The sequence below is a fragment of the Sus scrofa genome, chromosome 17 (genome assembly GCF_000003025.6).
Source record: "Sus scrofa isolate TJ Tabasco breed Duroc chromosome 17, Sscrofa11.1, whole genome shotgun sequence".
In the NCBI taxonomy this organism is placed as follows: Eukaryota; Metazoa; Chordata; class Mammalia; order Artiodactyla; family Suidae; genus Sus; species Sus scrofa.
Window position 1 is genome coordinate 8,917,290 of NC_010459.5, and position 25,550 is coordinate 8,942,839.

General features: G+C 41.4%; 1 protein-coding gene across 1 annotated transcript in view; it reads right to left on the minus strand.

The window, feature by feature from the left end:
- LOC100628139 (restin homolog) overlaps window positions 1-24,377 on the minus strand; it is a 36,605-nt gene extending 12,228 nt beyond the window's left edge. Inside the window, exons 1-14 of the mRNA XM_021078201.1 lie at window positions 24,293-24,377; window positions 23,856-23,949; window positions 21,213-21,283; window positions 17,723-17,816; window positions 15,145-15,215; window positions 14,708-14,801; window positions 12,095-12,165; window positions 11,658-11,751; window positions 9,037-9,107; window positions 8,600-8,693; window positions 5,976-6,046; window positions 5,539-5,632; window positions 2,918-2,988; window positions 2,481-2,574 (exon numbers count right to left, since the gene is read on the minus strand). Coding sequence (XP_020933860.1) covers window positions 2,481-2,574; window positions 2,918-2,988; window positions 5,539-5,632; window positions 5,976-6,046; window positions 8,600-8,693; window positions 9,037-9,107; window positions 11,658-11,751; window positions 12,095-12,165; window positions 14,708-14,801; window positions 15,145-15,215; window positions 17,723-17,816; window positions 21,213-21,283; window positions 23,856-23,949; window positions 24,293-24,339 — 1,131 coding nt within the window. The 5' untranslated portion in view covers window positions 24,340-24,377. The remainder of the gene's footprint in view (window positions 1-2,480; window positions 2,575-2,917; window positions 2,989-5,538; window positions 5,633-5,975; window positions 6,047-8,599; window positions 8,694-9,036; window positions 9,108-11,657; window positions 11,752-12,094; window positions 12,166-14,707; window positions 14,802-15,144; window positions 15,216-17,722; window positions 17,817-21,212; window positions 21,284-23,855; window positions 23,950-24,292) is intronic.

Below are 25,550 nucleotides of genomic sequence, written 5' to 3' on the forward strand. Positions count from 1 at the left end.
CATCTGCATATTGTTTATGGCTAGTTTTCGTGCCACTAGCATAGACAGGAGTTGTTATAACGGAGACCTTAGAGCCCACAAACTTGAAATATTTCCTATCTGGTCCTTTGCAAGTTATCAACCTCTCCTCTCGCATTAAACGTAATATTATTAATGCATTAAATTCCATTTCATCAAATAAATATACACATTTATACGTTGGCAGATGGGGGAAAGAGAGAATTTCCTTACAGGAAACATTCATGTGTAAGCACACACCCACCCCCACACACACACAAACACACGCACACACACACATAAATACACACGTGTACACATACACACATGGGTACACACATACATGTGCACACACATGTACATGTGCAGACATATGTACGGAGACAACACACGTGTGCACACATATAGGAATATGTAAATATATATATACCCATGAACATATATATACACACACACACACGCACATATACGTGTACACATACACACACATACGTCTGTGTGTGTGTGTGTATTTTTTTGTTGTTTAGGGCCACACTTGTGGCATGTGGTGGTTCCCAGCCTAGGGGTCTCATTAGAGCTATAGCTGCTGCCTATGCCACAGCCACAGCAGTGCAGGATCCAAGCCAGGTCTGCGACCGATACCGCAGCTCACGGCAACAACGCCGCATCCTTAACCCACCGAGTGAGGCCAGGGATTGAATCTGCAACCTCATGGTTCCTGGTTGGGTTCGCTTCCAATGTGCCACAATGGGAACTCCGCATGTACATTATTGTCTTCTAAGCGACACTCAACTACAACATTAAATATCCACACCGGCGAGTCACTGTGGCACTTCTAGTGATGATGACAGCTAACACTTTTCCTAAGGTGAATTTGAAATAACTTCCATATTTTCAAACAGGAAGTTCCCTGTTCTCACTTAACTCCACTCTCTCTGTTACGTCTCTCGTCCGTCCAGACTCTCTCTCAATCTATACAATATATTTCAGCATTTAGATACACTAGATCAGTAATGTATCGATACTACTAGGATACTACTAGGGATAGAATCAAAAGCCTCTGCTTTATAGGTTTTCTTTATATATTCAAAGATTATATATATATGTAAATATATATGATATATGAAAATGTATTATGGACGAGCAAACTTTGTAAAAAAATCAAAATATATTACATACAAGACAAAGGTTGGTGTTCAGAGTATGTTCCTAATAATGCTGAGTTGTATTTCTCTACAACTATGTGCTTACAAATACTCCTGTGCGAATGCCTCTTGTGGCTCAGTGGGTTCAGAACCGGGCATGGTATCCATGCGGATGCGGGTTGTTCTACCCCTGGCCCTGCTCGGTGGGTTAAGGAGCCCACGTGACCACAAGCCGTGCTCTAGATCACAGATGCAGGTCAGATCTGGCATTGCGGTGGCTCTGGCGTAAGCCTGCAGATGCAGCTCCGATTCGACCCCTAGCCTGGTAATGTCCCTATGCTGGAGGCACGGCCCTAAAAGGAAAAAAATAATAATAAAAGATTGGGGGGGTTTCTGTTTTGTTGTTTTTTTAAGTCCTACTGTGGTACGGACTTTGACCTTATAAAAGAATTCACTCAGGTATTCAAACATGATCATCTACCACTCCCTGAATGCCGCAAATTATTACTAGAGCGCGAGAGAGATCGAGAGAGAAGTGTTCTTAACACAGCTGCTTTCCACCTGGAGAAAGAACTGGTAACCAGAAGTCTAAGGAGAATGTAAGGCTTCAAAGATATACTTAATGGAACATGAGATGGCGCTAAAAAGAAGATTAAGAGTTTTCATCTCAAATTCTAAGCTCCCAATTGGTGGGTACTGAGAAATATACTGTAGCCTTAGCCTTATTTATCACATAGTGCTGATCTATTCCCTTGGTATTTATGACACTCTTCCTCCAGAGAACTCAACTGAACTTACACAATGTGACCCGAAGAGGCCCTCCTCTAAGCCTACTTCGTTTCTAAATGACACTAACCCTGGATGTTCAGTCCTCAACTTTTCTATTCCTCGCTTTCTTTCTTTCCTTCTTGTCTCTCTCTTTATTTATTTATTTTTTTTAAAGCCACTCCTGTGGCATACGGAAGTTCCCAGGCTAGGGGTTGAATCAGAGCTGCTGCTGAGACCTATACCAGGCCTTGGCAACACTGGACCCTTAACCCACTGAGCGAGGCCCCATCCTCATGGATACTGGTAGGGTTCATAAGCCGCTGAGCCACAATGGGAGCGCTTCCACAATCTTTCTACTTAAAATCTTCCTACGACAATCATTCATTTTATGAATTCAGTTAATGTCTTCTATAAAGAGGAATTCTGCTATTCGTAGCAAAGAGTGCCACTATCGATGCCGTAACTGCTTTTCATCAGTGAGACTCTTCCTATTTTCTAAAATAGTCTCATATAATATTGGTAACACAATTAAAATTCCTTTTCGGTTATGACAGAAAAAACCCGACTTACCGAACTTGGACCCGGCGGGTTTCTCTGAAGCTCTTCAATTGTGCCCGCTTGCATTTTGTTTGTATCTTTTAACTCGGCATTTTCCTTTTCAAGCCTAGAATGTGTATTTCAAAATAATTATCCTCACACATAGATTGTTAAGACCACCACACCAATTGCACACAAACATCCACAGGTTCCATTACAGAAATTCTGAAATTTTTGAAAGGTAGATGTTTTGGCCATTTTGTTGTTTTTCTAGCAGGGTTTTGCGGATAATGAGAGAAATTTAGAAATAATGGGGAAAAGCCATTTCACAACACCCCAAAACTGAAATTTTTACCCGGCTCCCCAATGATGTCTTATTTGTCATCTTTCCTGGTATAATTCTTACACTGTACTGCCTAGGTGCTTCGTACTTAATCCCTACTTATTCTCTGTGCTGCTTTAAATCTTACTTTTGCACTTGATGCTGCATCTTCTCAATACATTTCGCGGCCTCCATATATCGATCTTGTGCTTCTTGCAACTAAAATAAAGGAAACCACGGTTGTTACCTACTGATAATCTAGTACAGATATACCTGCTCTCTTGTCGTGCTCATCTGCATATTGTTTATGGCTATTTTCGTGCCACTAGCATAGACAGGAGTTGTTATAACGGAGACCTTAGAGCCCACAAACTTGAAATATTTCCTATCTGGTCCTTTGCAAGTTATCAACCTCTCCTCTCGCATTAAACGTAATATTATTAATGCATTAAATTCCATTTCATCAAATAAATATACACATTTATACGTTGGCAGATGGGGGAAAGAGAGAATTTCCTTACAGGAAACATTCATGTGTAAGCACACACACACCCACACACACAAACACACGCACACACACACATAAATACACACGTGTACACATACACACATGGGTACACACATACATGTGCACACACATGTACATGTGCAGACATATGTACGGAGACAACACACGTGTGCACACATATAGGAATATGTAAATATATATATACCCATGAACATATATATACACACACACACACGCACATATACGTGTACACATACACACACATACGTCTGTGTGTGTGTGTGTATTTTTTTGTTGTTTAGGGCCACACTTGTGGCATGTGGTGGTTCCCAGCCTAGGGGTCTCATTAGAGCTATAGCTGCTGCCTATGCCACAGCCACAGCAGTGCAGGATCCAAGCCAGGTCTGCGACCGATACCGCAGCTCACGGCAACAACGCCGCATCCTTAACCCACCGAGTGAGGCCAGGGATTGAATCTGCAACCTCATGGTTCCTGGTTGGGTTCGCTTCCAATGTGCCACAATGGGAACTCCGCATGTACATTATTGTCTTCTAAGCGACACTCAACTACAACATTAAATATCCACACCGGCGAGTCACTGTGGCACTTCTAGTGATGATGACAGCTAACACTTTTCCTAAGGTGAATTTGAAATAACTTCCATATTTTCAAACAGGAAGTTCCCTGTTCTCACTTAACTCCACTCTCTCTGTTACGTCTCTCGTCCGTCCGGACTCTCTCTCAATCTATACAATATATTTCAGCATTTAGATACACTAGATCAGTAATGTATCGATACTACTAGGATACTACTAGGGATAGAATCAAAAGCCTCTGCTTTATAGGTTTTCTTTATATATTCAAAGATTATATATATATATATATATATATGAGATATATGAAAATGTATCATGGACGAGCAAACTTTGTAAAAAAATCAAAATATATTACATACAAGACAAAGGTTGGTGTTCAGAGTATGTTCCTAATAATGCTGAGTTGTATTTCTCTACAACTATGTGCTTACAAATACTCCTGTGCGAATGCCTCTTGTGGCTCAGTGGGTTCAGAACCGGGCATGGTATCCATGCGGATGCGGGTTGTTCTACCCCTGGCCCTGCTCGGTGGGTTAAGGAGCCCACGTGACCACAAGCCGTGCTCTAGATCACAGATGCAGGTCAGATCTGGCATTGCGGTGGCTCTGGCGTAAGCCTGCAGATGCAGCTCCGATTCGACCCCTAGCCTGGTAATGTCCCTATGCTGGAGGCACGGCCCTAAAAGGAAAAAAATAATAATAAAAGATTGGGGGGGTTTCTGTTTTGTTGTTTTTTTAAGTCCTACTGTGGTACGGACTTTGACCTTATAAAAGAATTCACTCAGGTATTCAAACATGATCATCTACCACTCCCTGAATGCCGCAAATTATTACTAGAGCGCGAGAGAGATCGAGAGAGAAGTGTTCTTAACACAGCTGCTTTCCACCTGGAGAAAGAACTGGTAACCAGAAGTCTAAGGAGAATGTAAGGCTTCAAAGATATACTTAATGGAACATGAGATGGCGCTAAAAAGAAGATTAAGAGTTTTCATCTCAAATTCTAAGCTCCCAATTGGTGGGTACTGAGAAATATACTGTAGCCTTAGCCTTATTTATCACATAGTGCTGATCTATTCCCTTGGTATTTATGACACTCTTCCTCCAGAGAACTCAACTGAACTTACACAATGTGACCCGAAGAGGCCCTCCTCTAAGCCTACTTCGTTTCTAAATGACACTAACCCTGGATGTTCAGTCCTCAACTTTTCTATTCCTCGCTTTCTTTCTTTCCTTCTTGTCTCTCTCTTTATTTATTTATTTTTTTTAAAGCCACTCCTGTGGCATACGGAAGTTCCCAGGCTAGGGGTTGAATCAGAGCTGCTGCTGAGACCTATACCAGAGCCTTGGCAACACTGGACCCTTAACCCACTGAGCGAGGCCCCATCCTCATGGATACTGGTAGGGTTCATAAGCCGCTGAGCCACAATGGGAGCGCTTCCACAATCTTTCTACTTAAAATCTTCCTACGACAATCATTCATTTTATGAATTCAGTTAATGTCTTCTATAAAGAGGAATTCTGCTATTCGTAGCAAAGAGTGCCACTATCGATGCCGTAACTGCTTTTCATCAGTGAGACTCTTCCTATTTTCTAAAATAGTCTCATATAATATTGGTAACACAATTAAAATTCCTTTTCGGTTATGACAGAAAAAACCCGACTTACCGAACTTGGACCCGGCGGGTTTCTCTGAAGCTCTTCAATTGTGCCCGCTTGCATTTTGTTTGTATCTTTTAACTCGGCATTTTCCTTTTCAAGCCTAGAATGTGTATTTCAAAATAATTATTCTCACACATAGATTGTTAAGACCACCACACCAATTGCACACAAACATCCACAGGTTCCATTACAGAAATTCTGAAATTTTTGAAAGGTAGATGTTTTGGCCATTTTGTTGTTTTTCTAGCAGGGTTTTGCGGATAATGAGAGAAATTTAGAAATAATGGGGAAAAGCCATTTCACAACACCCCAAAACTGAAATTTTTACCCGGCTCCCCAATGATGTCTTATTTGTCATCTTTCCTGGTATAATTCTTACACTGTACTGCCTAGGTGCTTCGTACTTAATCCCTACTTATTCTCTGTGCTGCTTTAAATCTTACTTTTGCACTTGATGCTGCATCTTCTCAATACATTTCGCGGCCTCCATATATCGATCTTGTGCTTCTTGCAACTAAAATAAAGGAAACCACGGTTGTTACCTACTGATAATCTAGTACAGATATACCTGCTCTCTTGTCGTGCTCATCTGCATATTGTTTATGGCTACTTTTCGTGCCACTAGCATAGACAGGAGTTGTTATAACGGAGACCTTAGAGCCCACAAACTTGAAATATTTCCTATCTGGTCCTTTGCAAGTTATCAACCTCTCCTCTCGCATTAAACGTAATATTATTAATGCATTAAATTCCATTTCATCAAATAAATATACACATTTATACGTTGGCAGATGGGGGAAAGAGAGAATTTCCTTACAGGAAACATTCATGTGTAAGCACACACCCACCCCACACACACAACACACGCACACACACACATAAATACACACGTGTACACATACACACATGGGTACACACATACATGTGCACACACATGTACATGTGCAGACATATGTACGGAGACAACACACGTGTGCACACATATAGGAATATGTAAATATATATATACCCATGAACATATATATACACACACACACACGCACATATACGTGTACACATACACACACATACGTCTGTGTGTGTGTGTGTATTTTTTTGTTGTTTAGGGCCACACTTGTGGCATGTGGTGGTTCCCAGCCTAGGGGTCTCATTAGAGCTATAGCTGCTGCCTATGCCACAGCCACAGCAGTGCAGGATCCAAGCCAGGTCTGCGACCGATACCGCAGCTCACGGCAACAACGCCGCATCCTTAACCCACCGAGTGAGGCCAGGGATTGAATCTGCAACCTCATGGTTCCTGGTTGGGTTCGCTTCCAATGTGCCACAATGGGAACTCCGCATGTACATTATTGTCTTCTAAGCGACACTCAACTACAACATTAAATATCCACACCGGCGAGTCACTGTGGCACTTCTAGTGATGATGACAGCTAACACTTTTCCTAAGGTGAATTTGAAATAACTTCCATATTTTCAAACAGGAAGTTCCCTGTTCTCACTTAACTCCACTCTCTCTGTTACGTCTCTCGTCCGTCCGGACTCTCTCTCAATCTATACAATATATTTCAGCATTTAGATACACTAGATCAGTAATGTATCGATACTACTAGGATACTACTAGGGATAGAATCAAAAGCCTCTGCTTTATAGGTTTTCTTTATATATTCAAAGATTATATATTTATATATATATATATATGAGATATGTGAAAATGTATTATGGACGAGCAAACTTTGTAAAAAAATCAAAATATATTACATACAAGACAAAGGTTGGTGTTCAGAGTATGTTCCTAATAATGCTGAGTTGTATTTCTCTACAACTATGTGCTTACAAATACTCCTGTGCGAATGCCTCTTGTGGCTCAGTGGGTTCAGAACCGGGCATGGTATCCATGCGGATGCGGGTTGTTCTACCCCTGGCCCTGCTCGGTGGGTTAAGGAGCCCACGTGACCACAAGCCGTGCTCTAGATCACAGATGCAGGTCAGATCTGGCATTGCGGTGGCTCTGGCGTAAGCCTGCAGATGCAGCTCCGATTCGACCCCTAGCCTGGTAATGTCCCTATGCTGGAGGCACGGCCCTAAAAGGAAAAAAATAATAATAAAAGATTGGGGGGGTTTCTGTTTTGTTGTTTTTTTAAGTCCTACTGTGGTACGGACTTTGACCTTATAAAAGAATTCACTCAGGTATTCAAACATGATCATCTACCACTCCCTGAATGCCGCAAATTATTACTAGAGCGCGAGAGAGATCGAGAGAGAAGTGTTCTTAACACAGCTGCTTTCCACCTGGAGAAAGAACTGGTAACCAGAAGTCTAAGGAGAATGTAAGGCTTCAAAGATATACTTAATGGAACATGAGATGGCGCTAAAAAGAAGATTAAGAGTTTTCATCTCAAATTCTAAGCTCCCAATTGGTGGGTACTGAGAAATATACTGTAGCCTTAGCCTTATTTATCACATAGTGCTGATCTATTCCCTTGGTATTTATGACACTCTTCCTCCAGAGAACTCAACTGAACTTACACAATGTGACCCGAAGAGGCCCTCCTCTAAGCCTACTTCGTTTCTAAATGACACTAACCCTGGATGTTCAGTCCTCAACTTTTCTATTCCTCGCTTTCTTTCTTTCCTTCTTGTCTCTCTCTTTATTTATTTATTTTTTTTAAAGCCACTCCTGTGGCATACGGAAGTTCCCAGGCTAGGGGTTGAATCAGAGCTGCTGCTGAGACCTATACCAGAGCCTTGGCAACACTGGACCCTTAACCCACTGAGCGAGGCCCCATCCTCATGGATACTGGTAGGGTTCATAAGCCGCTGAGCCACAATGGGAGCGCTTCCACAATCTTTCTACTTAAAATCTTCCTACGACAATCATTCATTTTATGAATTCAGTTAATGTCTTCTATAAAGAGGAATTCTGCTATTCGTAGCAAAGAGTGCCACTATCGATGCCGTAACTGCTTTTCATCAGTGAGACTCTTCCTATTTTCTAAAATAGTCTCATATAATATTGGTAACACAATTAAAATTCCTTTTCGGTTATGACAGAAAAAACCCGACTTACCGAACTTGGACCCGGCGGGTTTCTCTGAAGCTCTTCAATTGTGCCCGCTTGCATTTTGTTTGTATCTTTTAACTCGGCATTTTCCTTTTCAAGCCTAGAATGTGTATTTCAAAATAATTATCCTCACACATAGATTGTTAAGACCACCACACCAATTGCACACAAACATCCACAGGTTCCATTGCAGAAATTCTGAAATTTTTGAAAGGTAGATGTTTTGGCCATTTTGTTGTTTTTCTAGCAGGGTTTTGCGGATAATGAGAGAAATTTAGAAATAATGGGGAAAAGCCATTTCACAACACCCCAAAACTGAAATTTTTACCCGGCTCCCCAATGATGTCTTATTTGTCATCTTTCCTGGTATAATTCTTACACTGTACTGCCTAGGTGCTTCGTACTTAATCCCTACTTATTCTCTGTGCTGCTTTAAATCTTACTTTTGCACTTGATGCTGCATCTTCTCAATACATTTCGCGGCCTCCATATATCGATCTTGTGCTTCTTGCAACTAAAATAAAGGAAACCACGGTTGTTACCTACTGATAATCTAGTACAGATATACCTGCTCTCTTGTCGTGCTCATCTGCATATTGTTTATGGCTACTTTTCGTGCCACTAGCATAGACAGGAGTTGTTATAACGGAGACCTTAGAGCCCACAAACTTGAAATATTTCCTATCTGGTCCTTTGCAAGTTATCAACCTCTCCTCTCGCATTAAACGTAATATTATTAATGCATTAAATTCCATTTCATCAAATAAATATACACATTTATACGTTGGCAGATGGGGGAAAGAGAGAATTTCCTTACAGGAAACATTCATGTGTAAGCACACACCCACCCCCACACACACAAACACACGCACACACACACATAAATACACACGTGTACACATACACACATGGGTACACACATACATGTGCACACACATGTACATGTGCAGACATATGTACGGAGACAACACACGTGTGCACACATATAGGAATATGTAAATATATATATACCCATGAACATATATATACACACACACACACGCACATATACGTGTACACATACACACACATACGTCTGTGTGTGTGTGTGTATTTTTTTGTTGTTTAGGGCCACACTTGTGGCATGTGGTGGTTCCCAGCCTAGGGGTCTCATTAGAGCTATAGCTGCTGCCTATGCCACAGCCACAGCAGTGCAGGATCCAAGCCAGGTCTGCGACCGATACCGCAGCTCACGGCAACAACGCCGCATCCTTAACCCACCGAGTGAGGCCAGGGATTGAATCTGCAACCTCATGGTTCCTGGTTGGGTTCGCTTCCAATGTGCCACAATGGGAACTCCGCATGTACATTATTGTCTTCTAAGCGACACTCAACTACAACATTAAATATCCACACCGGCGAGTCACTGTGGCACTTCTAGTGATGATGACAGCTAACACTTTTCCTAAGGTGAATTTGAAATAACTTCCATATTTTCAAACAGGAAGTTCCCTGTTCTCACTTAACTCCACTCTCTCTGTTACGTCTCTCGTCCGTCCGGACTCTCTCTCAATCTATACAATATATTTCAGCATTTAGATACACTAGATCAGTAATGTATCGATACTACTAGGATACTACTAGGGATAGAATCAAAAGCCTCTGCTTTATAGGTTTTCTTTATATATTCAAAGATTATATATATATTAAATATATATGATATATGAAAATGTATTATGGACGAGCAAACTTTGTAAAAAAATCAAAATATATTACATACAAGACAAAGGTTGGTGTTCAGAGTATGTTCCTAATAATGCTGAGTTGTATTTCTCTACAACTATGTGCTTACAAATACTCCTGTGCGAATGCCTCTTGTGGCTCAGTGGGTTCAGAACCGGGCATGGTATCCATGCGGATGCGGGTTGTTCTACCCCTGGCCCTGCTCGGTGGGTTAAGGAGCCCACGTGACCACAAGCCGTGCTCTAGATCACAGATGCAGGTCAGATCTGGCATTGCGGTGGCTCTGGCGTAAGCCTGCAGATGCAGCTCCGATTCGACCCCTAGCCTGGTAATGTCCCTATGCTGGAGGCACGGCCCTAAAAGGAAAAAAATAATAATAAAAGATTGGGGGGGTTTCTGTTTTGTTGTTTTTTTAAGTCCTACTGTGGTACGGACTTTGACCTTATAAAAGAATTCACTCAGGTATTCAAACATGATCATCTACCACTCCCTGAATGCCGCAAATTATTACTAGAGCGCGAGAGAGATCGAGAGAGAAGTGTTCTTAACACAGCTGCTTTCCACCTGGAGAAAGAACTGGTAACCAGAAGTCTAAGGAGAATGTAAGGCTTCAAAGATATACTTAATGGAACATGAGATGGCGCTAAAAAGAAGATTAAGAGTTTTCATCTCAAATTCTAAGCTCCCAATTGGTGGGTACTGAGAAATATACTGTAGCCTTAGCCTTATTTATCACATAGTGCTGATCTATTCCCTTGGTATTTATGACACTCTTCCTCCAGAGAACTCAACTGAACTTACACAATGTGACCCGAAGAGGCCCTCCTCTAAGCCTACTTCGTTTCTAAATGACACTAACCCTGGATGTTCAGTCCTCAACTTTTCTATTCCTCGCTTTCTTTCTTTCCTTCTTGTCTCTCTCTTTATTTATTTATTTTTTTTAAAGCCACTCCTGTGGCATACGGAAGTTCCCAGGCTAGGGGTTGAATCAGAGCTGCTGCTGAGACCTATACCAGAGCCTTGGCAACACTGGACCCTTAACCCACTGAGCGAGGCCCCATCCTCATGGATACTGGTAGGGTTCATAAGCCGCTGAGCCACAATGGGAGCGCTTCCACAATCTTTCTACTTAAAATCTTCCTACGACAATCATTCATTTTATGAATTCAGTTAATGTCTTCTATAAAGAGGAATTCTGCTATTCGTAGCAAAGAGTGCCACTATCGATGCCGTAACTGCTTTTCATCAGTGAGACTCTTCCTATTTTCTAAAATAGTCTCATATAATATTGGTAACACAATTAAAATTCCTTTTCGGTTATGACAGAAAAAACCCGACTTACCGAACTTGGACCCGGCGGGTTTCTCTGAAGCTCTTCAATTGTGCCCGCTTGCATTTTGTTTGTATCTTTTAACTCGGCATTTTCCTTTTCAAGCCTAGAATGTGTATTTCAAAATAATTATCCTCACACATAGATTGTTAAGACCACCACACCAATTGCACACAAACATCCACAGGTTCCATTACAGAAATTCTGAAATTTTTGAAAGGTAGATGTTTTGGCCATTTTGTTGTTTTTCTAGCAGGGTTTTGCGGATAATGAGAGAAATTTAGAAATAATGGGGAAAAGCCATTTCACAACACCCCAAAACTGAAATTTTTACCCGGCTCCCCAATGATGTCTTATTTGTCATCTTTCCTGGTATAATTCTTACACTGTACTGCCTAGGTGCTTCGTACTTAATCCCTACTTATTCTCTGTGCTGCTTTAAATCTTACTTTTGCACTTGATGCTGCATCTTCTCAATACATTTCGCGGCCTCCATATATCGATCTTGTGCTTCTTGCAACTAAAATAAAGGAAACCACGGTTGTTACCTACTGATAATCTAGTACAGATATACCTGCTCTCTTGTCGTGCTCATCTGCATATTGTTTATGGCTACTTTTCGTGCCACTAGCATAGACAGGAGTTGTTATAACGGAGACCTTAGAGCCCACAAACTTGAAATATTTCCTATCTGGTCCTTTGCAAGTTATCAACCTCTCCTCTCGCATTAAACGTAATATTATTAATGCATTAAATTCCATTTCATCAAATAAATATACACATTTATACGTTGGCAGATGGGGGAAAGAGAGAATTTCCTTACAGGAAACATTCATGTGTAAGCACACACCCACCCCCACACACACAAACACACGCACACACACACATAAATACACACGTGTACACATACACACATGGGTACACACATACATGTGCACACACATGTACATGTGCAGACATATGTACGGAGACAACACACGTGTGCACACATATAGGAATATGTAAATATATATATACCCATGAACATATATATACACACACACACACGCACATATACGTGTACACATACACACACATACGTCTGTGTGTGTGTGTGTATTTTTTTGTTGTTTAGGGCCACACTTGTGGCATGTGGTGGTTCCCAGCCTAGGGGTCTCATTAGAGCTATAGCTGCTGCCTATGCCACAGCCACAGCAGTGCAGGATCCAAGCCAGGTCTGCGACCGATACCGCAGCTCACGGCAACAACGCCGCATCCTTAACCCACCGAGTGAGGCCAGGGATTGAATCTGCAACCTCATGGTTCCTGGTTGGGTTCGCTTCCAATGTGCCACAATGGGAACTCCGCATGTACATTATTGTCTTCTAAGCGACACTCAACTACAACATTAAATATCCACACCGGCGAGTCACTGTGGCACTTCTAGTGATGATGACAGCTAACACTTTTCCTAAGGTGAATTTGAAATAACTTCCATATTTTCAAACAGGAAGTTCCCTGTTCTCACTTAACTCCACTCTCTCTGTTACGTCTCTCGTCCGTCCGGACTCTCTCTCAATCTATACAATATATTTCAGCATTTAGATACACTAGATCAGTAATGTATCGATACTACTAGGATACTACTAGGGATAGAATCAAAAGCCTCTGCTTTATAGGTTTCTTTATATATTCAAAGATTATATATATATATAATATATATGAGATATGTGAAAATGTATTATGGACGAGCAAACTTTGTAAAAAAATCAAAATATATTACATACAAGACAAAGGTTGGTGTTCAGAGTATGTTCCTAATAATGCTGAGTTGTATTTCTCTACAACTATGTGCTTACAAATACTCCTGTGCGAATGCCTCTTGTGGCTCAGTGGGTTCAGAACCGGGCATGGTATCCATGCGGATGCGGGTTGTTCTACCCCTGGCCCTGCTCGGTGGGTTAAGGAGCCCACGTGACCACAAGCCGTGCTCTAGATCACAGATGCAGGTCAGATCTGGCATTGCGGTGGCTCTGGCGTAAGCCTGCAGATGCAGCTCCGATTCGACCCCTAGCCTGGTAATGTCCCTATGCTGGAGGCACGGCCCTAAAAGGAAAAAAATAATAATAAAAGATTGGGGGGGTTTCTGTTTTGTTGTTTTTTTAAGTCCTACTGTGGTACGGACTTTGACCTTATAAAGAATTCACTCAGGTATTCAACATGATCATCTCCTCCTGAATGCCGCAAATTATTACTAGAGCGCGAGAGAGATCGAGAGAGAAGTGTTCTTAACACAGCTGCTTTCCACCTGGAGAAAGAACTGGTAACCAGAAGTCTAAGGAGAATGTAAGGCTTCAAAGATATACTTAATGGAACATGAGATGGCGCTAAAAAGAAGATTAAGAGTTTTCATCTCAAATTCTAAGCTCCCAATTGGTGGGTACTGAGAAATATACTGTAGCCTTAGCCTTATTTATCACATAGTGCTGATCTATTCCCTTGGTATTTATGACACTCTTCCTCCAGAGAACTCAACTGAACTTACACAATGTGACCCGAAGAGGCCCTCCTCTAAGCCTACTTCGTTTCTAAATGACACTAACCCTGGATGTTCAGTCCTCAACTTTTCTATTCCTCGCTTTCTTTCTTTCCTTCTTGTCTCTCTCTTTATTATTTTTTTTTTTAAAGCCACTCCTGTGGCATACGGAAGTTCCCAGGCTAGGGGTTGAATCAGAGCTGCTGCTGAGACCTATACCAGAGCCTTGGCAACACTGGACCCTTAACCCACTGAGCGAGGCCCCATCCTCATGGATACTGTAGGGTTCATAAGCCGCTGAGCCACAATGGGAGCGCTTCCACAATCTTTCTACTTAAAATCTTCCTACGACAATCATTCATTTTATGAATTCAGTTAATGTCTTCTATAAAGAGGAATTCTGCTATTCGTAGCAAAGAGTGCCACTATCGATGCCGTAACTGCTTTTCATCAGTGAGACTCTTCCTATTTTCTAAAATAGTCTCATATAATATTGGTAACACAATTAAAATTCCTTTTCGGTTATGACAGAAAAAACCCGACTTACCGAACTTGGACCCGGCGGGTTTCTCTGAAGCTCTTCAATTGTGCCCGCTTGCATTTTGTTTGTATCTTTTAACTCGGCATTTTCCTTTTCAAGCCTAGAATGTGTATTTCAAAATAATTATCCTCACACATAGATTGTTAAGACCACCACACCAATTGTACACAAACATCCACAGGTTCCATTGCAGAAATTCTGAAATTTTTGAAAGGTAGATGTTTTGGCCATTTTGTTGTTTTTCTAGCAGGGTTTTGCGGATAATGAGAGAAATTTAGAAATAATGGGGAAAAGCCATTTCACAACACCCCAAAACTGAAATTTTTACCCGGCTCCCCAATGATGTCTTATTTGTCATCTTTCCTGGTATAATTCTTACACTGTACTGCCTAGGTGCTTCGTACTTAATCCCTACTTATTCTCTGTGCTGCTTTAAATCTTACTTTTGCACTTGATGCTGCATCTTCTCAATACATTTCGCGGCCTCCATATATCGATCTTGTGCTTCTTGCAACTAAAATAAAGGAAACCACGGTTGTTACCTACTGATAATCTAGTACAGATATACCTGCTCTCTTGTCGTGCTCATCTGCATATTGTTTATGGCTACTTTTCGTGCCACTAGCATAGACAGGAGTTGTTATAACAGAGACCTTAGAGCCCACAAACTTGAAATATTTCCTATCTGGTCCTTTGCAAGTTATCAACCTCTCCTCTCGCATTAAACGTAATATTATTAATGCATTAAATTCCATTTCATCAAATAAATATACACATTTATACGTTGGCAGATGGGGGAAAGAGAGAATTTCCTTACAGGAAACATTCATGTGTAAGCACACACCACCCCACACACACAAACACACGCACACACACACATAAATACACACGTGTACACATACACACATGGGTACACACATACATGTGCACACACATGTATATGTGCAGACATATGTACGGAGACAACACACGTGTGCACACATATAGGAATATGTAAATATATATATACCCATGAACATATATATACACACACACACACGCACATATACGTGTACACATACACACACATACGTCTGTGTGTGTGTGTGTATTTTTTTGTTGTTTAGGGCCACACTTGTGGCATGTGGTGGTTCCCAGCCTAGGGGTCTCATTAGAGCTATAGCTGCTGCCTATGCCACAGCCACAGCAGTGCAGGATCCAAGCCAGGTCTGCGACCGATACCGCAGCTCACGGCAACAACGCCGCATCCTTAACCCACCGAGTGAGGCCAGGGATTGAATCTGCAACCTCATGGTTCCTGGTTGGGTTCGCTTCCAATGTGCCACAATGGGAACTCCGCATGTACATTATTGTCTTCTAAGCGACACTCAACTACAACATTAAATATCCACACCGGCGAGTCACTGTGGCACTTCTAGTGATGATGACAGCTAACACTTTTCCTAAGGTGAATTTGAAATAACTTCCATATTTTCAAACAGGAAGTTCCCTGTTCTCACTTAACTCCACTCTCTCTGTTACGTCTCTCGTCCGTCCGGACTCTCTCTCAATCTATACAATATATTTCAGCATTTAGATACACTAGATCAGTAATGTATCAATACTACTAGGATACTACTAGGGATAGAATCAAAAGCCTCTGCTTTATAGGGTTTCTTTATATATTCAAAGATTATATATTTATATATATATATATATATGAGATATGTGAAAATGTATTATGGACGAGCAAACTTTGTAAAAAAATCAAAATATATTACATACAAGACAAAGGTTGGTGTTCAGAGTATGTTCCTAATAATGCTGAGTTGTATTTCTCTACAACTATGTGCTTACAAATACTCCTGTGCGAATGCCTCTTGTGGCTCAGTGGGTTCAGAACCGGGCATGGTATCCATGCGGATGCGGGTTGTTCTACCCCTGGCCCTGCTCGGTGGGTTAAGGAGCCCACGTGACCACAAGCCGTGCTCTAGATCACAGATGCAGGTCAGATCTGGCATTGCGGTGGCTCTGGCGTAAGCCTGCAGATGCAGCTCCGATTCGACCCCTAGCCTGGTAATGTCCCTATGCTGGAGGCACGGCCCTAAAAGGAAAAAAATAATAATAAAAGATTGGGGGGGTTTCTGTTTTGTTGTTTTTTTAAGTCCTACTGTGGTACGGACTTTGACCTTATGACTTTGACCTCTCTCTCGATCTCGCGAGAGAGATCGAGAGAGAAGTGTTCTTAACACAGCTGCTTTCCACCTGGAGAAAGAACTGGTAACCAGAAGTCTAAGGAGAATGTAAGGCTTCAAAGATATACTTAATGGAACATGAGATGGCGCTAAAAAGAAGATTAAGAGTTTTCATCTCAAATTCTAAGCTCCCAATTGGTGGGTACTGAGAAATATACTGTAGCCTTAGCCTTATTTATCACATAGTGCTGATCTATTCCCTTGGTATTTATGACACTCTTCCTCCAGAGAACTCAACTGAACTTACACAATGTGACCCGAAGAGGCCCTCCTCTAAGCCTACTTCGTTTCTAAATGACACTAACCCTGGATGTTCAGTCCTCAACTTTTCTATTCCTCGCTTTCTTTCTTTCCTTCTTGTCTCTCTCTTTATTATTTTTTTTTTTTAAAGCCACTCCTGTGGCATACGGAAGTTCCCAGGCTAGGGGTTGAATCAGAGCTGCTGCTGAGACCTATACCAGAGCCTTGGCAACACTGGACCCTTAACCCACTGAGCGAGGCCCCATCCTCATGGATACTAGTAGGGTTCATAAGCCGCTGAGCCACAATGGGAGCGCTTCCACAATCTTTCTACTTAAAATCTTCCTACGACAATCATTCATTTTATGAATTCAGTTAATGTCTTCTATAAAGAGGAATTCTGCTATTCGTAGCAAAGAGTGCCACTATCGATGCCGTAACTGCTTTTCATCAGTGAGACTCTTCCTATTTTCTAAAATAGTCTCATATAATATTGGTAACACAATTAAAATTCCTTTTCGGTTATGACAGAAAAAACCCGACTTACCGAACTTGGACCCGGCGGGTTTCTCTGAAGCTCTTCAATTGTGCCCGCTTGCATTTTGTTTGTATCTTTTAACTCGGCATTTTCCTTTTCAAGCCTAGAATGTGTATTTCAAAATAATTATTCTCACACATAGATTGTTAAGACCACCACACCAATTGTACACAAACATCCACAGGTTCCATTGCAGAAATTCTGAAATTTTTGAAAGGTAGATGTTTTGGCCATTTTGTTGTTTTTCTAGCAGGGTTTTGCGGATAATGAGAGAAATTTAGAAATAATGGGGAAAAGCCATTTCACAACACCCCAAAACTGAAATTTTTACCCGGCTCCCCAATGATGTCTTATTTGTCATCTTTCCTGGTATAATTCTTACACTGTACTGCCTAGGTGCTTCGTACTTAATCCCTACTTATTCTCTGTGCTGCTTTAAATCTTACTTTTGCACTTGATGCTGCATCTTCTCAATACATTTCAAGGCCTCCATATATCGATCTTGTGCTTCTTGCAACTAAAATAAAGGAAACCACGGTTGTTACCTACTGATAATCTAGTTCAGATATACCTGTTCTCTTGTCGTGCTCATCTGCATATTGTTTATGGCTACTTTTCGTGCCACTAGCATAGACAGGAGTTGTTATAACAGAGACCTTAGAGCCCACAAACTTGAAATATTTCCTATCTGGTCCTTTGCAAGTTATCAACCTCTCCTCTCGTATTAAACGTAATATTATTAATGCATTAAATTCCATTTCATCAAATAAATATACACATTTATACGTTGGCAGATGGGGGAAAGAGAGAATTTCCTTACAGGAAACATTCATGTGTAAACACACGAACACACACAGACACACACAGACACACAAATACACACGTGTACACATACACACATGGGTACACACACACATGTGCACACACATGTAGATGTGCAGACATATGTACGGAGACAACACACGTGTGCACACATATAGGAATATGTAAATATATATATACCCATGAACATATATATACACACACACACACGCACATATACGTGTACACATACACACACATACGTCTGTGTGTGTGTGTGTATTTTTTTGTTGTTTAGGGCCACACTTGTGGCATGTGGTGGTTCCCAGCCTAGGGGTCTCATTAGAGCTATAGCTGCTGCCTATGCCACAGCCACAGCAGTGCAGGATCCAAGCCAGGTCTGCGACCGATACCGCAGCTCACGGCAACAACGCCGCATCCTTAACCCACCGAGTGAGGCCAGGGATTGAATCTGCAACCTCATGGTTCCTGGTTGGGTTCGCTTCCAATGTGCCACAATGGGAACTCCGCATGTACATTATTGTCTTCTAAGCGACACTCAACTACAACATTAAATATCCACACCGGCGAGTCACTGTGGCACTTCTAGTGATGATGACAGCTAACACTTTTCCTAAGGTGAATTTGAAATAACTTCCATATTTTCAAACAGGAAGTTCCCTGTTCTCACTTAACTCCACTCTCTCTGTTACGTCTCTCGTCCGTCCGGACTCTCTCTCAATCTATACAATATATTTCAGCATTTAGATACACTAGATCAGTAATGTATCAATACTACTAGGATACTACTAGGGATAGAATCAAAAGCCTCTGCTTTATAGGTTGTCTTTATATATTCAAAGATTATATATTTATATATATATATATATATGAGATATGTGAAAATGTATTATGGACGAGCAAACTTTGTAAAAAAATCAAAATATATTACATACAAGACAAAGGTTGGTGTTCAGAGTATGTTCCTAATAATGCTGAGTTGTATTTCTCTACAACTATGTGCTTACAAATACTCCTGTGCGAATGCCTCTTGTGGCTCAGTGGGTTCAGAACCGGGCATGGTATCCATGCGGATGCGGGTTGTTCTACCCCTGGCCCTGCTCGGTGGGTTAAGGAGCCCACGTGACCACAAGCCGTGCTCTAGATCACAGATGCAGGTCAGATCTGGCATTGCGGTGGCTCTGGCGTAAGCCTGCAGATGCAGCTCCGATTCGACCCCTAGCCTGCTAATGTCCCTATGCTGGAGGCACGGCCCTAAAAGGAAAAAAATAATAATAAAAGATTGGGGGGGTTTCTGTTTTGTTGTTTTGTCAAGTCCTACTGTGGTACGGACTTTGACCTTATAAAAGAATTCACTCAGGTATTCAAACATGATCATCTACCACTCCCTGAATGCCGCAAATTATTACTAGAGCGCGAGAGAGATCGAGAGAGAAGTGTTCTTAACACAGCTGCTTTCCACCTGGAGAAAGAACTGGTAACCAGAAGTCTAAGGAGAGTGTAAGGCTTCAAAGATATACTTAATGGAACATGAGATGGCGCTAAAAAGAAGATTAAGAGTTTTCATCTCAAATTCTAAGCTCCCAATTGGTGGGTACTGAGAAATATACTGTAGCCTTAGCCTTATTTATCACATAGTGCTGATCTATTCCCTTGGTATTTATGACACTCTTCCTCCAGAGAACTCAACTGAACTTACACAATGTGACCCGAAGAGGCCCTCCTCTAAGCCTACTTCGTTTCTAAATGACACTAACCCTGGATGTTCAGTCCTCAACTTTTCTATTCCTCGCTTTCTTTCTTTCCTTCTTGTCTCTCTCTTTATTATTTTTTTTTTTTTAAAGCCACTCCTGTGGCATACGGAAGTTCCCAGGCTAGGGGTTGAATCAGAGCTGCTGCTGAGACCTATACCAGAGCCTTGGCAACACTGGACCCTTAACCCACTGAGCGAGGCCCCATCCTCATGGATACTAGTAGGGTTCATAAGCCGCTGAGCCACAATGGGAGCGCTTCCACAATCTTTCTAGTTAAAATCTTCCTACGACAATCATTCATTTTATGAATTCAGTTAATGTCTTCTATAAAGAGGAATTCTGCTATTCGTAGCAAAGAGTGCCACTATCGATGCCGTAACTGCTTTTCATCAATGAGACTCTTCCTACTTTCTAAAATAGTCTCATATAATATTGGTAACACAATTAAAATTCCTTTTCGGTTATGACAGAAAAAACCCGACTTACCGATCTTGGAGCCAGCGGGTTTTTCAGAAGCTTTTCAATTGCCCTTGCTTGCAGCTTCTTTATAGCTTTTAACTCGGCATTTTCCTTTTCAAGCCTAGAATGTGTATTTCAAAATAATTATTCTCACACATAGATTGTTAAGACCACCACACCAATTGTACACAAACATCCACAGGTTCCATTGCAGAAATTCAGAAATTTTTGAAAGGTAGATGTTTTGGCCATTTTGTTGTTTTTCTAGCAGGGTTTTGCGGATAATGAGAGAAATTTAGAAATAATGGGGAAAAGCCATTTCACAACACCCCAAAACTGAAATTTTTACCAAGCTCCCCAATGATGTCTTATTTGTCATCTTTCCTGGTATAATTCTTACACTGTACTGCCTAGGTGCTTCGTACCTAACCCGTACTTATTCTCTGTGCTGCTTTAAATCTTACTTTTGCACTTGATGCTGCATCTTCTCAATACATTTCGCGGCCTCCATATATCGATCTTGTGCTTCTTGCAACTAAAATAAAGGAAACCACGGTTGTTACCTACAGATAATCTAGTACAGATATACCTGCTCTCTTGTCGTGCTCATCTGCATATTGTTTATGGCTACTTTTCGTGCCACTAGCATAGACAGGAGTTGTTATAACAGAGACCTTAGAGCCCACAAACTTGAAATATTTCCTGTCTGGTCCTTTGCAAGTTATCAACCTCTCCTCTCGCATTAAACGTAATATTATTAATGCATTAAATTCCATTTCATCAAATAAATATACACATTTATACGTTGGCAGATGGGGGAAAGCGAGAATTTCCTTACAGGAAACATTCATGTGTAAGCACACACACACACACACGCACACACACACGCACAAATACACGTATAAATACACGTGTGCACACATACACACATGGGTACATACACACATGGGCACACACATACATGTGCACACCCATGTATATGTGCAGACATATGTACGGAGACAACACACGTGTGCACACATATAGGAATATGTAAATATATATATACCCATGAACATTTATATACACACACACACACGCACATATACGTGTACACATACACACACATACGTCTGTGTGTGTGTGTGTATTTTTTTGTTGTTTAGGGCCACACTTGTGGCATGTGGTGGTTCCCAGCCTAGGGGTCTCATTAGAGCTATAGCTGCTGCCTATGCCACAGCCACAGCAGTGCAGGATCCAAGCCAGGTCTGCGACCGATACCGCAGCTCACGGCAACAATGCCGCATCCTTAACCCACCGAGTGAGGCCAGGGATTGAATCTGCAACCTCATGGTTCCTGGTTGGGTTCGCTTCCAATGTGCCACAATGGGAACTCCGCATGTACATTATTGTCTTCTAAGCTACACTCAACTACAACATTAAATATCCACACCGGCGAGTCACTGTGGCACTTCTAGTGATGATGACAGCTAACACTTTTCCTAAGGTGAATTTGAAATAACTTCCATATTTTCAAACAGGAAGTTCCCTGTTCTCACTTAACTCCACTCTCTCTGTTACGTCTCTCGTCCGTCCGGACTCTCTCTCAATCTATACAATATATTTCAGCATTTAGATACACTAGATCAGTAATGTATCAATACTACTAGGATACTACTAGGGATAGAATCAAAAGCCTCTGCTTTATAGGTTGTCTTTATATATTCAAAGATTATATATTTATATATATATATATATATGAGATATGTGAAAATGTATTATGGACGAGCAAACTTTGTAAAAAAATCAAAATATATTACATACAAGACAAAGGTTGGTGTTCAGAGTATGTTCCTAATAATGCTGAGTTGTATTTCTCTACAACTATGTGCTTACAAATACTCCTGTGCGAATGCCTCTTGTGGCTCAGTGGGTTCAGAACCGGGCATGGTATCCATGCGGATGCGGGTTGTTCTACCCCTGGCCCTGCTCGGTGGGTTAAGGAGCCCACGTGACCACAAGCCGTGCTCTAGATCACAGATGCAGGTCAGATCTGGCATTGCGGTGGCTCTGGCGTAAGCCTGCAGATGCAGCTCCGATTCGACCCCTAGCCTGGTAATGTCCCTATGCTGGAGGCACGGCCCTAAAAGGAAAAAAATAATAATAAAAGATTGGGGGGGTTTCTGTTTTGTTGTTTTTTTAAGTCCTACTGTGGTACGGACTTTGACTTTATAAAAGAATTCACTCAGGTATTCAAACATGATCATCTACCACTCCCTGAATGCCGCAAATTATTACTAGAGCGCGAGAGAGATCGAGAGAGAAGTGTTCTTAACACAGCTGCTTTCCACCTGGAGAAAGAACTGGTAACCAGAAGTCTAAGGAGAGTGTAAGGCTTCAAAGATATACTTAATGGAACATGAGATGGCGCTAAAAAGAAGATTAAGAGTTTTCATCTCAAATTCTAAGCTCCCAATTGGTGGGTACTGAGAAATATACTGTAGCCTTAGCCTTATTTATCACATAGTGCTGATCTATTCCCTTGGTATTTATGACACTCTTCCTCCAGAGAACTCAACTGAACTTACACAATGTGACCCGAAGAGGCCCTCCTCTAAGCCTACTTCGTTTCTAAATGACACTAACCCTGGATGTTCAGTCCTCAACTTTTCTATTCCTCGCTTTCTTTCTTTCCTTCTTGTCTCTCTCTTTATTATTATTTTTTTTTAAAGCCACTCCTGTGGCATACGGAAGTTCCCAGGCTAGGGGTTGAATCAGAGCTGCTGCTGAGACCTATACCAGAGCCTTGGCAACACTGGACCCTTAACCCACTGAGCGAGGCCCCATCCTCATGGATACTAGTAGGGTTCATAAGCCGCTGAGCCACAATGGGAGCGCTTCCACAATCTTTCTAGTTAAAATCTTCCTACGACAATCATTCATTTTATGAATTCAGTTAATGTCTTCTATAAAGAGGAATTCTGCTATTCGTAGCAAAGAGTGCCACTATCGATGCCGTAACTGCTTTTCATCAATGAGACTCTTCCTATTTTCTAAAATAGTCTCATATAATATTGGTAACACAATTAAAATTCCTTTTCGGTTATGACAGAAAAAACCCGACTTACCGAACTTGGACCCGGCGGGTTTCTCTGAAGCTCTTCAATTGTGCCCGCTTGCATTTTGTTTGTATCTTTTAACTCGGCATTTTCCTTTTCAAGCCTAGAATGTGTATTTCAAAATAATTATCCTCACACATAGATTGTTAAGACCACCACACCAATTGTACACAAACATCCACAGGTTCCATTGCAGAAATTCAGAAATTTTTGAAAGGTAGATGTTTTGGCCATTTTGTTGTTTTTCTAGCAGGGTTTTGCGGATAATGAGAGAAATTTAGAAATAATGGGGAAAAGCCATTTCACAACACCCCAAAACTGAAATTTTTACCCGGCTCCCCAATGATGTCTTATTTGTCATCTTTCCTGGTATAATTCTTACACTGTACTGCCTAGGTGCTTCGTACTTAATCCCTACTTATTCTCTGTGCTGCTTTAAATCTTACTTTTGCACTTGATGCTGCATCTTCTCAATACATTTCGCGGCCTCCATATATCGATCTTGTGCTTCTTGCAACTAAAATAAAGGAAACCACGGTTGTTACCTACTGATAATCTAGTACAGATATACCTGCTCTCTTGTCGTGTTCATCTGCATATTGTTTATGGCTACTTTTTGTGCCACTAGCATAGACAGGAGTTGTTATAACAGAGACCTTAGAGCCCACAAACTTGAAATATTTCCTGTCTGGTCCTTTGCAAGTTATCAACCTCTCCTCTCGCATTAAACGTAATATTATTAATGCATTAAATTCCATTTCATCAAATAAATATACACATTTATACGTTGGCAGATGGGGGAAAGAGAGAATTTCCTTACAGGAAACATTCATGTGTAAGCACCCGCACACAGACACACGTATAAATACACACGTGTACACATACACACATGGGTACACACATACATGTGCACACACATGTATATGTGCAGACATATGTACGGAGACAACACACGTGTGCACACATATAGGAATATGTAAATATATATATACCCATGAACATATATATACACACACACACACGCACATATACGTGTACACATACACACACATACGTCTGTGTGTGTGTGTGTGTATTTTTGTGTTGTTTAGGGCCACACTTGTGGCATGTGGTGGTTCCCAGCCTAGGGGTCTCATTAGAGCTATAGCTGCTGCCTATGCCACAGCCACAGCAGTGCAGGATCCAAGCCAGGTCTGCGACCGATACCGCAGCTCACAGCCTCAAGGCCGCATCCTTAACCCACCGAGTGAGGCCAGGGATTGAATCTGCAACCTCATGGTTCCTGGTTGGGTTCGTTTCCAATGTGCCACAATGGGAACTCTGCATGTACATTATTGTCTTCTAAGCTACACTCAACTACAACATTAAATATCCACACCGCGAGTCACTGTGGCACTTCTAGTGATGATGATGATTAATACTGCTTTTTCTGTCAACCAGAGGTCTAGTGGACTAGTTTAGAGAGACAGTATCTTCTCAGGAGCCAGCATGTACGACTCTGTTTCAATCCCATCCATTGTTAGCCCCATGTCCTTGAGCAAATTAAATTTTCCTTCTCAGTTTCTCCATCTGTAAAATGGAGATAATAATAGCATCTACCTCACCGGGATATTGGTAAGATTACAATGGGGAATACGCATAATGTACTTAGAAGACTGGGTGGCACCTAGCAAGTGCTAAGGGTTTGCCATCAGCATTATTCCT